Raw genomic sequence first — 17,132 nt, forward strand, 5'->3', positions numbered from 1 at the left:
TTAGTGTCGAATTGCGAGGCACCACTGTACTTCCTTTTGAAACATTTCTGACAAATATTCTCTCCATTCTCACTCTCAGCAATGAATACATTAAAATCACATTACATCGCACTAAATCCTGCATGTTGATATCAGTCAACATCGATGTCTTGGTTGCCATTTTTCTCAAACACGTTGGTGCTATAACAAAGAGCATTTTTGAAAGAATATTGCATAACAATAGTTGACTAAACAACACAGTAAAAAAATAAACAAAATACCACCAATTATATATGATAATATCGCTAATATCTACTAAAAATAATGACTTATCTGAGGACAAAGCTAGCACTTTCCCCTCTAAGCTGCATGGCTAATTTGAATGATTCAAACATGTTGGGACTTAATAAGGTAAAGGTTTTTGTCAGTGGTATGCTGGTAAAAGATGAATATCAAAAATAATATTTTTTTATGCTTTATGAGATTTAGAGAAGATATGCTAGGTGGCATCTACTATAGTGACAGCATGAACATGAGCTTAGAGATAAATCATTGTTTTGATATATTATTCATGATACCAATCTTTATAACAGACCTAGATCCCTGGTATATTCTCTGCACCATTTCTACTTTCCTTCGTCTATTCCTGCTCTCTTCAATACCCACCACACTGTCTGCCTTGGTCTACAAAAATTAAATGGAACTCTTTATTCTTAGCAGTCAATTTTTGGGATATTTGTCATAAAGAAAATATATTATCCATGCAAGATCTTCCTGCTTTGAAACCAGACTATTCCTCCAATATTATTGGAGATGTCTTAAATTCAATTTTGTTTCTCATGATTCAACTAAATATCCTGCTAACTGAACACAACACTTATTCCTCTATAATTTTCAGGGCCTTTGTTATTGTCCTTCTTAGGAATAGATGATGCATATGATGCATGTCAAGTCTCCTGAACAATAATGTCTTGGCTGCCATTGTTCTCATTCTCATCGGCACCATGAATAACACTATTTATTTATTGTACATGATATAAATATATCAAAAAAAAAAACACTCAGTCATGCATAAACATCCTGATCGAACAACACTTATTCCTCTATAATTTTCAGGGTCTTTGTTATTGTCCTTCTTATGGATGGATGATGAAAAATGATAAGTTTCACTTAATATCCTCATCTGCAATTCATGATATTTTTAATAATTTGGTTGCCAGATTATTAAAAATATCATGAAATGCAGATGAAGATATTAAATGGAATTTCCACTGGTAGACCAACCTGGAAGAGATAGCAAAGAGCAGTGAGAAAGTAATTCAAGAGATGGGGCATTGTGCATGTAGAAGGCTGGCATAAAAAATGGCAGTGTGAGGAAGGTGTCCAATGATTCGAGAGCAACTAAGTATGAGAATTAGATTATTAGAGGTGTGGTAAAGGAGAAGGTGCATAAGATTTGCTTTTCAGGGAGTAGATTGAGCAGTGATTGCAGCACTATACAGGGTGTTCGGGATAAATTTGACAGTTTCGTAAGGAAAAAGAAAATCTTCTTTGTATCTATTAAATTTAATGAATTGACAAAAAAACATTACAGGCAGAGTTAATTACAATACTATCAACAAGATTTACTCAAAATAACCACCATTAGCATCGATCACAGCTTCAATTCTGCTTCGGAACCTCGAACAAGCTGATGCTACAGTCTCCCTGGGAAGGGCCGCAAAAACTGTTTTAATTTTATCCATTAACTGGGCTTTTGTATTACTGGAAGTGCGATTGGTGTCTTTTTCAACTGCGCCCCATACAAAATAATCCATGGGGTTAAGGTCTGGGGAGTTTGGAGGCCAAACATTTGGACTGGTGAAGTCGTAGAAATTTTCAGACAACCATTTTTGACTTTTCCCAGAGGTGTGGCAAGGGGCCGAATCCTGCTGCCATACATACGGCCTACCATTGGCTACCCTTGTTATCCAGGGCTTGACTACAGTTAGCAACTCCACGAACAAAGCCCGAATTCCAATGCCAGGGTTCTTCAACACCTGTTCCTGCAGATTTGCGAGGAATTCTGCTGTACGAACGCAATCAGATCGTCTGCTAGGGATCTTTCTTCTTGCTACATCCTCGTAGTCACCATTGCAAGTCTCTAGTTCATGCCTGATTGTTTTTACTGTATTCAGGGAGCATTGGGCAGCAGTCGTAATATCCTTATTTTGATGGCGGGCACGAATCATCATGATACAAGTTATTCTCTTCCATGATTCAGGTGGGTTCCAGCTATCCATCCTTTCTGACATCTTGTATATGAATGAAGAAGGGTCCAAACTTTTAAATGAAGAGAAGTGTGTGTTAATACATGTAACTTACGGAAAAATATAATTAATTATAAATATGTCAAATTTATCCCGAACACCCTGTATATGAGGAAGAAACAAGCAAAAGAGTTTGTAGAGGTAGTAGGCAAAAATGAGCTGGATGGTAACAAGGAGAATGTAAGGATGGATATCAGGAGGTTGCTAAGGAGAGTAAAAGATAACAGTGTAGTAGAAAAGTAGTCAGTGTGATGCGCAGGTATGATAGTAATAAGCTGAGATGCCGAGCGAGGATTATGAATGGGATGCTAGCAAAGATGTTTTTTAATATATATGGTTTCCTAATGGATGGAAGAAAGCCAAGATAATTATATTATATTATACAAGGGTTGGAGCTAGAACAGAAGAAACAAGATAATTATATTATACAAGGGTTGGAGGTTGTAAGAAAAGTGGCCAAGAAATTAATTTTGTGAATATGTGGTATGGATGGAGCTGTATAAAAGAGATGGGCTACATTTAAATGGATCTGGTGTGAGTCAGCTGGAGAAACTGTTGCTGTAAGATGGAGTAGTAATGATTGAAGTAAATAGAAGTCCTGAGGAAGCAAGAGGTGGTACAGATGATGTAGAAAAGCAGGTAGGGCAGGAGAGAGCTTGTGAATGCAAAGGTGAGTGGCATGAGTGATGAGAATGAAAGAGAAGGAAAACAAGACAAACAGGGAAATGGGGGGAAGACACTGCATGAGAAGAGTGGATGATGGATACAAGGGTGGATGTGTATGTATGTACAAGAAAGGATTAGAATGACCAGGGAAACAAACAGGTGTAAGATCAGTGATGATAGAGAAAAGTGGCCAAGGGGGGGGGGGGGATATGGAGTCATATTCATAGTGGAGTTCATGAGGCTTATTACAGAACCAGAATAAGCTAGTATGTATGTTTACGAATACGAGAAGTATTCGAAATAAAGGAAATGAAATTGTAGCATTAATAGAGTATATTCACCCAAAAAGTGAATAAATGAGAGACATGGTTAAATAAGGATGACATTCTGACAGGAATAGAGATGGATGGATATGATGTTTTTTGTGAGGTGAGGCAGGGCAGAAGGAGTGTTGCTGATGGTAGCAGAGGAGTATCTCCCCATCTAAGATGGAGATGAAAGGAGTGAAAAATGGCAGTGGTGTTGAAACAGTATGGTGTGCCGTGGAAGTGAACGGAATAAAATATCTAGTTAGGTTATAGACCTGGTAATGTGGAGAGTAGTGAGAAGGAAATATATAAGCAAATTGGTCTGGCTAATAAGAAAAGAGTGATCATTATGTGTGATTTTAATTATGGTAATATAGACTGAAATGAAGAGACAGCATCTGACAGCAAAGAGAAAGAATTTCTTGAGGGACAAATGGTTTTGGTGTTAGGTGTCTAGAGAGAGCTTTATTGCCAGTGTAATATCCTCATTCAAAATATATAACCATGGATTTAGCAAGTGAAATGATGACATTTATTGTCACTTGCCCACAGAACCAGTTTGTTCAGATCAAGCTGAAAGAATTTATTATCAGAAATATCTCTGATCACACTTCTTAGAATCAATGGCAAATAACTGTATATTAATATCCAGACAAATCTCAATATCATTAACATACAAGTTAAACAACAATACAATACAGAACCTTGTGGTACTCACTATTACACTCCTCCTCCTCTTAGAAATCTCCATAAATTACTTTCAGATACCTATCAGTCAGTCAGTCAGTCAATTACTCTTTAATCCATGTCACAAGCCTGTTTTTCATATCCACCCCTGTGAGTTTGTGTAATAATCACTATTGTAGAATCCTATCAAATGCCTTATCATGATATATCCATTCCCTTTATCCTGCTGAGAAATGCTCCACTATAAAACATGAGCAAATTGCAGAAGTAAGACCTGTCTTTAACAAAGCCATGTCCTCTAGAAAATTAAAGTGATATCTATCCATTAGCCTCTCCAACATAAAATACCTATGACCACTTCAGAGATACTGAATGGTCCATGACTTGTTGCTTCTGTTCTAGCTCTAACCCTTGTATAATATAATATAATTATCTTGGCTTCTTTCCATCCATTAGGAAACCATATATATATAAAAAAATATTACTAACATTCAACTGTTGTTAACAGAAGTATGGTTAATCCTATCTCCATAGTCTTATCAATCTGTGTTTGTTCTTTGGCTGGTGTGCTGTTTTTGCAGGTATGTGTGTGTGTGGGGGGGGAACTAAGCTGCTTCAAGAGAAAAAAAAAATGCCACTTCTGCATGAGGCTATCACCTAAAACTGGAGAGTCCTGATAAATTCTCATAGCAAGGTGAGATTCAAATCCAATCCTTCCAAAGAGAATCACTGACACCAAACGAAGTGTAGAGATATCTCCTCAAAATATGTAATTTAAATGAAAAATAATGCAGTTTGATTCTATTTATACATTCAATTATTATAACTGAAGAGTGCACTAAATCACACATGTAATAACAATACAAAAAGTAAATAGCATCCACAGCAATGCATTTCAGTGTACTATAACAATGTTTATTATTGTTAAAAGACTAAAGGGAGATGGAAATTTAATTTACACTGTTTGCTGCAAATGACTTACTTCATATCTATTCTTTGAGGCAGCATAATGCAAGGCTGCCTGACCAGTTTGATTTATAGCATTAACACGTGCTCCACGAGAGATAAGAGCAGATACAATATCTGCACGACCAACAGATGCAGCTATCATCATTGGGGTCCAGTCAGACTACATACATAAATATATTTTCATAAAAGTTTAATACTATCTGCAAAATATACCACTAAAAATGCTACATGACTATATAAATATATTTAAAATAATTCATTTTACTACTAACTAGGAAGAATGTTAAAAAAACTAAAATACTAACATGAAGTAACTTGTTCATAGAAATTTACTATTCCAAATGTTCTTGATATACTGATTTCTGAAATAATATCATGAAAGAATTATGTATTGCATAATAATATAGTCAAATTTCATTAAAGCAAACACCATTAGCTAACATTCATTATAACAAACCATGTACCACTAAAAAAAGGTCTGACCACAGTTCTACAATGCTATGGTAAAGGAAATTCACCATAACAAATTTCACTGGTATCTAAAAGAGTGCTGTATAATTCAATATAATACACAGCACTTCATAATTAATTATATAATAAATATGTATGAAGATGTGTCAGTCATCATCAAATTCCTGATATATATACCCTCAAGGGGTGTACAGGATATGGTAGTACTACATGAAAAATTTACATCATTACTAACTTCCTATCTACAATTTTCCTCCAAATCAGTGTTACTTTCAAGTTACACTGATTTGGAGTGTTACCTATCAAGACTCCAATATTATCAGATCTTATAGTTCTGTCTTCTAAGGCACTTTTTACTGTATCAATCCACCTATATCTTGGTTTTCCTCTGGGTCTTTTTCCTGCCAACCTGGCAGAGAACACCTGTTTTGCTAATCTTTCCTCTCCACTCTGTTTAAGTGACTATACCACCTGAGATTAGCTCTGCTAATGCATTCCTGGATGCTGACAATGTCAAGTTCTTTCCTAATATCCTCGTTTTTAATATGATATTGCCAGTGATGCCCCTAATAATTCTCAGGACTCTCGTATCTCTAGTCTTTAGTCAAGTGTTTTACTTCTGACCCAGCTCTCAGATCCATAAATTAAAATTGGTTTGAACACTGTCTTGTATACAGTTAATTCAGTTGACTTCCTACCATACCAGCTTTGTTGATTCTGTTAACAGTCTATTCCATATTTAATTTACCATCTTCACTAAAAATCGTACCTAAGTAGCTGAAATATTTTACTTGTTCTATAGGTTCTCCATTCACAATGCAGTTGATATTTTCGATGCTTCAGCCTATTTTAATTGTCTTTGTCTTGTTATTGGTGACCTTCATACCATATCTATTACAACAGTTATTGAATTTAGTCAGGGAATCTTGCAGACTTGTAGCATATTTATTTAGAAGTATAACATCATCCGCATAAAGCAAAGAGCATACGTTAACATCTCCAATTTTGATATCAGTTTTAATACCACTTTCCTTCATAATGTGATCCATATAGATAATGAATAACAGAGGTGACAATGTACATCCTTGTTTGACACCAGATTTAACATTAAACCACTTCCTGTACTTCCTTCAATTCTAACTGCTTCAATTCTTACAACTCAAATAAAGACTAAGTATTGCTTGATATAATGCCCCATCTCTACTCCATATAACTGTAGCATTTCGAATAACCATATAACTGTAGCATTTCGAATAACTTCTCTCTTAGCACTTTTCATATGCCTTTTCCAGGTCAACAAAACTCAAATACAGATCTTTGTTATATTCCCATGATTTCTCAACTATCTGTCGTAAGGTGAAAATCTGACCCTGACAGCCTCTATTTCGCCTGAATACAGCTTGTTCTTCACCAAGCTTTCCTTCCACAAATCCTTCTCAACTGTTTCTCAAGTATACTTGGATATATCTTACCAGGAACACTCAATAATGAAATACCTCTGTAATTCTTGCATTCAGTTTTATTTCTCTTTTTATATATGGATATTATGAGAGCTCTACTCCAATCATCTGGAATTCGTCCAGATAAACTATGCAGTGCAGCCATTGTAAGACTTTCATACCTCCATACTTGATCATTTCTGGTCAAATATCATCTACTCCCACTGCCTTTCCACATTTCAGGCTTTTGATGGCTTTTTCTACTTCAAGTATGGATATGTATTTAAAAAAACGAGACTTTTTGTGGTTATGAGACCATAGGTTCTTTAATTAATACATATATTAGTATAATCCCACCTACTAGTTTCGCTAGCGACTGTCTAGCTTTGTCAAGACTCGAACGGTAAATACAAAAAAAAATGAGAGAATACAGAAATGTTGCTAACTGTTAGGCAGTAAAGTTTGAACATATGTGTGATAATGAGTGCATTGAGAAGCTTCAGTCAGTATCATGGATATATTGTTGTATGCACACGCGTAACATGATTTTTCGCATATTGTAGTTCCGTTAAACTGATCAAGTTGATTAAGTTTTTCCATATATCTTTCAGTATGGCACCCTGATTTCTGTTGAGGTTGTTACTCGTTCTTGTACATGTATACGTATTCTTGACTGCATTCCTGGTCAGTGTTTTTTTTACCACTGTGCTGTCATCACTGCTTGTTTCATTTAGCAATTTTTGGAAGTAATTACTCCATGCTTGAAGTATATCTATTTCTCCCATTTTCATGTTACCTTTATTATCTCTAATTCTTTTTACAGCAATTTTCCTCCATTGCTGAGCTTCTTCAACAACCTCCAGAATATTTTCCCACCTTCTTGATATTTATTTTCTATGTTCTTGCCAAAGTCCTCCCATGACTTTTGTTTAGCTAGTTTTACACAGTGTTTAGCTTTTTTACATTTGTTTCTGTATTCTCTAAGAGCACAAGCTGACTTATTTGACAGGAAATTTTGATATGATTTCTTCTTTTACTTCACTGCCTCTAACTTCCTGTGTTCTCCATGGAGTTCTGATTTTTCTATCCTTGCAGACAATCTCAGCACATGCCTCTCTGGCCGAATCAATCAGTGTTTTCTTCAGGGCTTGCCACTGAATCTCCAAGGTTTGGTTCCTGTTCTCAAACTCTTTCATTTTTTCTTGAATAATGTTTGTATATTTCAGTCTACAGCTCACATCCGAGAGCTGCTCAACTTTTATTCACTTTAAACTTTCTTACATGTTCTTCTTTTTGATATGAAATTCAATTTTCTCCTGCTCAAGACTAAATGGTGATCACTTCCAATTTCAAATCTTCTGTACACTCTAGTGTCCTGCACCAGAGAGAAAACATCATTATCAACAATAACATAGCCAATGAGACTTTTCTTATTCCTTGTGTCTTCTCTCCATGTGAATTTGTGCACATTTTTATGTTGGGACATGGTATTAGTAATAACCAGTCCATGTCCTGAGCAGAAATCCAACAGGTATTTGCCATTATCATTAGCTTTGCTCTTTTCTCCAAATTTTTCTAAAATATTTTTGTATGTTTGACAATCATTTTCTACCCTGCTATTTAGACCCCCAACAAGGACCAACTTTTCCTTTTTCACTGAGTCAGATGCTTTCTCTAAAGCCTCAAAAATTCCTCATTTCTACCTTAGCAGACCATCTCTGGGACCATAGGCACAAATAAGTCTCATTGTCCAGTTCCCCCCCCCTCATTCTCATATTTGCCCACATCACTCTACTTGAGATTTCCTGCCATTCAAGAAGATTAGCCTCGTATTTAGTGTTGAATACTATGGCTACTCCTTTTCCTTGATTGTCATTGCCTGAATATAACATTTTGTATTTATTGCTCAGAAAGATCTCACCAGTTTTTGTCTTTTTTGTTTCAGTCACCCCTATTATGGCGATCTGATACTTATAATTCCTCAGCTAGTTCTATTTCTTTGCCATTCAGGCTTCTTATGTTGATAGTACTGATCTTGAACTCTGGTGATGTTGAGTTGGTGTGGGTTTTAGGATTTGTTCCAGTAGCTAACTTTTCACTGTTTTCCCTAGTTCCCTGGCGAAAACAATGGGGGCCTTGTTTAATCAGGCGATGCCCCAGCCAGCATGAAATTCTGTCATGTTGTACCATCATTTTGCATTGTGGTTTAAGCCAATAAGAATACAATTTGGTCGGCTAAATACCAAATTGCCAACCCATCCTCGTCCGTTCAGTATCCAGGTAGATACCTAACAAGGTGCACCATGAGAAGGTGAGGACTGGACATTAGATGTGTCAGTATGTGTCAAATTTCTCAACTGTTGAAAGAACTAATTCTTTAACATTCTTTTATGCATCATATTACTGATGACTGTTCTATACACTCCTTTCTTGGAGGACTCAGGAACTTGTATTTACTTCAAGATAGCACCCTAAACTGGTTAACAGAACTGTCAGTCTGTATATAATTTTGCTCAATAATTTCTTGCGTTTCCCCCATACGTTAAATAATATTCTTTTCTTTTCTACAATTTATTGCTCATCTTAGTGAGTCCTCATGGAAACATATGCAATCTGATTTTAGTGAGTCAGAACCAACGCTTTTAAATTTTACTGCATATCAAACCAAAGCTGGTCTGGTACGAAATCCAATATGAGATGTCAAATGTGAAGAACTAACCAACCAACCATACCAAGCCATTGGGAATAATGCTGATACAAATCATGGTTTTTGATAAAAATCCAAGACCACTTTTCAATAATTGCATGTCAATGAATGTTAATTTCATTAGAATTTTATAACTGCTAAAGAAATTACTGAATATTAACATTTGACCTTAACTCAGTGTTGAATATAAAATAAAATATAAAATTAAGTATAAAATAGTGATCTGATTAACTTTGTCTAAATCTGTTTTGAACATTGAATAATCCACAGGAATATGATTGCCATTTTATTTCTCATCAAATACAGTGGGTATCCACATAGCATAATATCTGTATTACCATGATTTTTTTTTTTTTTTTTTTTGGAATTTATTATACAAAAATATCAGTTAAATCCTCTTCAGTGTGATTTGCCAAGTCACGTGAAATTTTTTTTCCCAATTCAAATGAGTGTAATTTCAGTCCTGTGTTCCCATGACTGAAAATAAATATCAGGAAGGTGGTAAAATATTCTGGAGGCTATTGAAAAAGCTTGGAAATGGAGGAAAGAGTGCCATACAAGGAATTAGAAATGATAAAGAGGGACGTGAAAACTGAGGATAAAGGTATTCTTGATGTATGGAGTAATTACTTTGAAAGATTGCTATGTACTTGAAATAGAAAAAGCTGCCTACAAACCTGAAATGTGAAAAGGCAGTTGGAGTAGATGATATTTGACCAGAAATACTAAAATATGGAGGTATAAAAATTTTGCAGTGGCTACACTGCATGATTCAGAAGGCCTGTTTAAGGGTCAAATCCCAGATGATTGAAGTAGAGCAATTCATAGTACCATCTATTAAAAAAAAAAAAAAAGGATAAAGCTGAATGTGAGAATTACAGAGGAATTTCTCTGTAATTTTTATGAGTGTTCTGGTAAGATTTATGTATGTATTCTTGATAAATGGCTAAGAAAAACTGTGGAGCAGAAGTTTGAAGAAGAACAAGCTGGGCTCAGGCCAAACAGAGGTTGTCAGGATCAGATTTTCACTTTAAGGCAAATAGCTGAAAAATCATGGAAATATAACAAGGATCTGTATTTAAGTTTTGTAGATAAGAAAAAGGCATATGAGAAGGTGCCAAGAGGAAAGCTGTTAAAAACGCTCCAGTTATATGGTGTAAATGGGACATTATATCAAGCAACATATAGTCTCTATTTGAGTTGTAAATCAGCAGTTATAATTGAAGGAGGTACAGGAAGATGGTTTGCTGCTAAGTCAGGTGTGCAACAAGAGTATAGATTATCTCCCATCAACTATATGGATCACGTTATGAAGGAAAGTGGTATTAAACCTGATAGCAAAATTGGAGATGTTAATTTCAGCTCTTTACTTTATGCAGATGATGTTATACTCCTAAATAAATCCAGGAGAAGTCTGCAGGATTCCTTGACCAAATCGAGTAACTGCTGTAATAAATTTGTTATGCAAATCAGTTTTAAAAAGAAAAAGGCAATAAAATAGGCAGAAACATTGAAAATATCAACTGCATTCTGAATGGAGAACCTATAGAACAAGTAAACAAGTATAGAAAAACATTATTATTATTTGACACCTCCAGGGAGCCCAAGGACTCATCGAGGGAGGACACATACTCTACAACTCTCCATATCCACGACTCAACCTCATCATCTAAACCAACATCATCTAGTGCCGACCACCACTACTACTAGTATTCTCACAGACAATCACAAACATCCATGCCCACGGCGGGATTCGAACCCGCAGCCTTTTGGCTAGAGAGCAGATACGCTAACCACTCGACCAACCAGGCCAGCAGTTCAACTATTTAGACACAATTTTTAGTGAAGATTGCCAATTAAATTTGGAAATAGATAGAATTAGCAAAGCTGATATAGTAGGAAGTCAATTGAATAAATGAATAAGAGAAGATTAGGCAAAACACTAAACTAGCTATATACAAGACAATGTTCAAATCAAATTTAACTTATGGATCTGAGAGCTGGGTTAGAAATAAAACTCTTGATCAAAGACTGGAGACCATATATATGAGAGTCCTAAAATGATTTTAATATGCTAGCACAGCTAATCTCTGGTGGTATATCGGAAAGTTAATTGGAAAGAGAAAATCTTAAATTTTTCATCCAGTCTTATGCCAGATATCAAGATAATCATGCATGTAGCACCACAGCAAAAAGAGAAGCAAGGAAACATACTTGATTATATAAAGAAACCTGTGGAGAATTCATGACTAAATAAACACATATAAAACCACAGTAATAGGTTTTTTAATACATAAATATTTCGACCTAACTGTCTTAGGACATCATCATTGTTGAAATATTTATGTATTAAAAAACCTATTACTGTGGTTTTACGCGTGTTTATTTAGTCAAGAAAACATACATTCTGCAGTTCAAGCTTCAGCAAGAGGTGTCACTACATATGTGCGTGTTATGAGAATTCTAAACATTTGAACATTTATTATTTTTTTTTAAAGTGAACATTTATTGATTCACAATAATGTCATGAATTGGTGAATTGTTGATTGGATGTACAGCCACAAAAAAGAAACTGATACTAGTCAACCTGTTTGAAACGAAAGCAAAACTAGCATGTATAAACATTTATGGATTTGAATATATGACTTTATATCATTGAATAAGTGGAAAGAAGTGAACATGTGACTATTTTACATGTTGATTTAACATTTTTTCAAAACTTTATGAAGTGCTTTTTTTTCCTTATTAAAATGTAATTAATAATCATGTGTAAGGGTCGATTTTTGAGCAGGTTTCCAAAAAATATATTTTTCATTAATATTTTTAATTTATTATGATTAAAATGTAATTTACAGTTTAACATATTTTCCTGAACATGGAAAGATTATGAATATGTTTTCTGTATGCAGTATTTGAAGCATCCTATTATCTTATTATAATAGCAGCATAAAGAAGAATAGATGTGTTGCGAAAAAAATAAAAAATAATAAAATTAATTAAAAAGATTAATTAAATATAAAAAATTAAAAATTAAAAGATTAATTAAAAAACTTAATCACTATTTGATTATTATATTATGCTCAAAGTTATTATTTTGGACTTAAGATTATGCTGAAACATTGTCATGAAATTACTTGCCTTCTAAGAACTTATTTTGGAAGAGATGATTCTGCAAAAGCAGAATATTCTGCTTTAAATTAAGCTAGTCTCAGCTTCAAGTGGAAATTAATCAAATCTAATGTAATCAAGATTAAAGGGTGAGAGACAAAGTACAATAATTACCATATCCTTTCAATTAAGATACTGATAGTAATCCTTAACTATATCAGTTTCTCACATTTGCATTCAAGTCGAAAAAAAAAATCACTTGCCATTTAACATACTGATAGTATTTTCCATAATAATAATTATCAGTTTATAGTACAAAGAAATATGGTATTAAAGTTCTTTCTTTCTTTCTTTGTACTGTATGTTATAGTATTATAGTTTATTTATGATTTATAATGGTTTACAAACCATAAACAAAGGTTTATTTATGTTGCAATAGTAAGAATCAAATAATGCAATTATATACATTACAAACAAAGAAAATTGACATTTTCTTATATTACAAAAAGTCCAGCTTCCTCCAGATACACTGCTGTATCTGTGGGGATCTTTATGTTGACCTTTACTGAGATTTCATCACTGAGATCTGGGTCCAAGAAGATAATATGAAGTAAATCAATGCAAAAGTCATATTTTTCATATGCAAGCAGAAAATGGTGTATCACCATATTAAGTTTTTTACCTTGGATTTATCATACATTAAAGATACCAAGAAATTATATACTTGGTTTCAATCCTTTACCCAAGGAAGCAAAACAATGTTTTGCACATGAAATAAATAACTTGGCAACCCTTTCCAAAATGCTATGCATAATGGGAAGGGCTGCTACCCAGACAGGTTTTGACCCTTTGAGGCATCATCAATGGGAGCGAGAACTGGGAGAGATACCAAACCCAAGGTAAAAAAATCTTTCTCTGTCTTTCCTCTCATCCAGAGATTTTTATTAATAAGGTCGAGCACCTTTTGGCTACTTGCATATGAGATATAGATTTCTGCATTACTTCAACCTTGGTATCTCTCCCAGGTCTGGCTCCCACCAATGAGACCTCAAATAAAGATGAAACTGGTCTGGGTAGTGGTGATTTGCATCATGGGATATGAACTAAGGCAAGTGATGTGAAGTCATTAGCCTCTGTATACAAGTAGCTCAGACATGAATATATTTCACACACAAAACAATGTTTTGCTTCCTTGGGTAAAGGATTAAAATCAAGTATATAATTTCTTGGTATCTTTAACGTACCATATTATTAAAATATTCTGGATCAGAGATGGTTCAAGAAAGTTTTTTTTCCTCTTGATTAAGTAAATTATGCTAAACAAGAAATTATATTCTTGTTTTTTTTCTTTAACAGGCCCAACAGAAGCTGTAGAAATGATGGATGCCAGTTCAGTGGAGCAACATTCATAGAAGTACTTGTGGAAAAGACTTAAAGCTGAAACAGTGCATTTGGGATAGACTGGATGAAGTGAATCATTGAGGGAGGGATTGCTTATCAGATGAATTGCTCTCCTCTAGACAGCATCAAGAATTTTTAGGAAGATTTTTAAGTGCACTACTCTAAACACATGAACAGCATTCTAGGAATAGGCAGATTTGAGATTTGTACAAAGTTACAAATCTCAAATGGATGGGTGAAAGCAGTGCATGAGTTGAAGAGAATACCTAGCTGTTGTTGTTGTTTTTATTTATTTATTTTTTTTTTTTTAGAGGCTGAGAAAGTCACTGATGTGTTTATGCCAGGAGAGGAAATGTTAGTTAAGGAGCAAGATCTGATCCTATCTAGTGATCAGTGTATCATTGAAGATAACGATAAGTAAGATTAGATTTCTTTTGCAAGAAAAAAGGCAAGACTGCATTTCGGTAGCTCTGAAGGTGACCAGGTTATCCTTGCTCCAGTGAAGGATGGTATTAAGATCGGTGTTTAAGGCACTGGTTGTAGATGATCTTGAAGACTGTGATGTTTGAGCCCCACGTGGTCTGTTGAATGAGGAGGACAAATGAAGTGTACTACTGTCAGTAAAGTTGATGAAGGATTATTAATGACTAAGAGTAGGTCATTTATGTACAGCAGAAAAAAAGAATATGTGATAGAAAAGAGATCTGAGGAATTTTAGTATAAGAAGCTCAAAGAGGGATCATCTAATGACGTGTAATGAACAACCAGAGAGAAAGCTAGCCACCCAATTACAAAGAATGGAAGATAGACTGAAGGATGGTCTGAACACCAGCCACAACCAGATGCTCTGGAAATATCAAAAGTGAAAGCACGTTTTTCTAAACCTTTCCACAACACATCCAGTGGTGTGCGATGTAGACTAAGAGATAAGTTATGGATCGAAACAGAGGTGTGTGTATTTTCCTCCCAATAGTAACCCTACCAGGAGGTGATTTATTTCCTACATGCTCCATTGCATACAATGTATATATATTACATGTATGAGGGTGGTTCCATAAGTTTCTTGCCTGACTAACTTTTAGAGGTGATAGAAAGAAAACAACTGTATCACTTTTCAACATAATCTCCCTTTACTTCAACACATTTTTCACATCTTTGAATTAACATTTCTCTGCTCTTGAAAAAGTAGTCCGTGCTTTTGTCTGCAAAATGGCCTAATACTGCATCTCTCACCTCATTGTCATCAGTAAATTTTCTTCCTTGATGGTCTTTTCTTAAGTTTCGAGAGGAGACAGTAGTCACTGGATGCTAGATCTGGGCTGTAGGGTGGGTGCTCAATCTTCTGGAAGCCACAGTCCTTCACTATGGCTTCAAGTGAAGCCACTTTGTCGAGCAGGTAAACACCGTGACTCAGCATTCCTCATCTCTTCTCCTTTATGGCATCAAGCAGTTTGTGCAGGAGTGAAGCATAATATTCTACATTCATAGTGGTATTGTTAAATACTGTGTCTGCGGCATTGTTATGTCGTTACTTTTCCTATAATAATCTTCTTCCTTTATGAATTTACCCATCTACAATAACTACAAGACTTACGAAATTTCCCTGACTCTAATATCTGTATCACTTCTTACGTGTTCATTCTATAAGGAAAGCAAATTCTATATCTCTAGCCGATTCCTAATTTTACTCACGTGCTTACGCTGACTGCTAAAGGTTATTACTTGCTAAAAGAAACGAATCCTCTAATTTCTTTCTGGGGCCATCTCCTCTTCAGATATTGACAAATTTATTTTTTAAAGCTGTGCCAACCAATATCTTAGAATAGAAGGGACTCTTATTCAGGGAGACTTTTCGAGCACATAGGTGAATAAATTTAGCGCTTAAACTCATAAATTAAACGCTTTACTGTGGCTAAGTAGATTCTGGTTTGCAGTCGTAACCTTTATAACAACATGTTATACCTTTCTTTCAATTCCTCCCCCACACACATACACACTATGGTTCAGATTAATGAGTGGGAGTTTTGATTCATATCTCAGGTATAGAAGAAAAAACATATTTATTGGAATCTAAAGACATAATAAACACATAGACCAATCTCACTTTCAATTAGTTCATTGACATGCTAAATCAAACTGATTAATACTCTAATGCATGAACAATAAATCCTTTTAAGTTAGAGATTAAACACACATAATATACATATTATATACTTCTAATCAATATTCTACCTACTATGTTAGTCTTGCACATTAAACTAGTCACAATCATTTATAATCATTCCAGACAATTTGTCTTATGGACATTAGCCACTGCTAAATAATCACTTAAAGTTCTTAAATACTGTCCATACTCGATTATTACGCTACAATGATCTTTCCCTTTTACCGACTGGGTAATTATACAACAAAATCTGTACTTTACCATTTCTTGGGGCAAGATCTCCAGGTCCGTCTGAACTGCCCTTCTTTGTTTGAATTACCTCTCGATACTTCCATAAGCCTGCGTCCACATGGTGGGTCATTATGGTCATAAGATTAAGCTATGCTCTGCACCTGACGTTTTTCCCTCGTCTATTCTTGATCTGTTTCGGCCATCCTCATTTCTACAGGATATGTCTGTAATATTAATCCATCGGAACTTTCAGCGAAGGAGCGAAGACAGCATATGCCGACATCTCTCGCTTTAGAACCGGCAGAAATTCAGACATCGTAGGGAAAGGCGCACTGTCTGATATCGTACTATCGCCAAGGAACACCATCAGGAACTTCCGGTCCACGGGAGAAGTCGAATCATCATCCAGCAAAATAGGCAAAAAAAAAAGCCCTGAGAAAGAGGTGCAAACCCTTTTTATTCTCCCTTCACTTCCCCCCCTTTTTAGCACCCTGTTACTCGCTGCGAAATCGCCCTCTTCTTTCTGCAATCTTTTCTCGCCCGCTACTTTCTTTGTCCACAGGAATTTCGGCACATCACGAGATCTCTAGCAGCATCTTCCGGGAAACGAATGTGTGTCGCTTTCCGAGATTGCCAATGCCTCAGGCCCGCCGTGACCTTTGAACTATTGTTTACATCTAATTTACCCATTCA

The 17,132-nt window shown here is 35.2% G+C and overlaps 1 protein-coding gene across 2 annotated transcripts in view; it reads right to left on the minus strand.

The window, feature by feature from the left end:
- Positions 1-17,132, minus strand: part of LOC150108932 (uncharacterized) — a 64,442-nt gene that overhangs the window by 16,892 nt on the left and 30,418 nt on the right. For both annotated transcript variants that reach the window (XM_090404392.1, XM_090404402.1), the window contains exon 4: positions 4,932-5,078. In XM_090404392.1, the coding sequence (XP_090260518.1) occupies positions 4,932-5,078 (147 nt within the window). The remainder of the gene's footprint in view (positions 1-4,931; positions 5,079-17,132) is intronic.

This window comes from Typopeltis vanoorti, chromosome 2, assembly GCF_054136105.1.
Source record: "Typopeltis vanoorti isolate ZY-2024b chromosome 2, IOZ_Tvanoo_1.0, whole genome shotgun sequence".
NCBI classification, from domain to species: domain Eukaryota; kingdom Metazoa; phylum Arthropoda; class Arachnida; order Uropygi; family Thelyphonidae; genus Typopeltis; species Typopeltis vanoorti.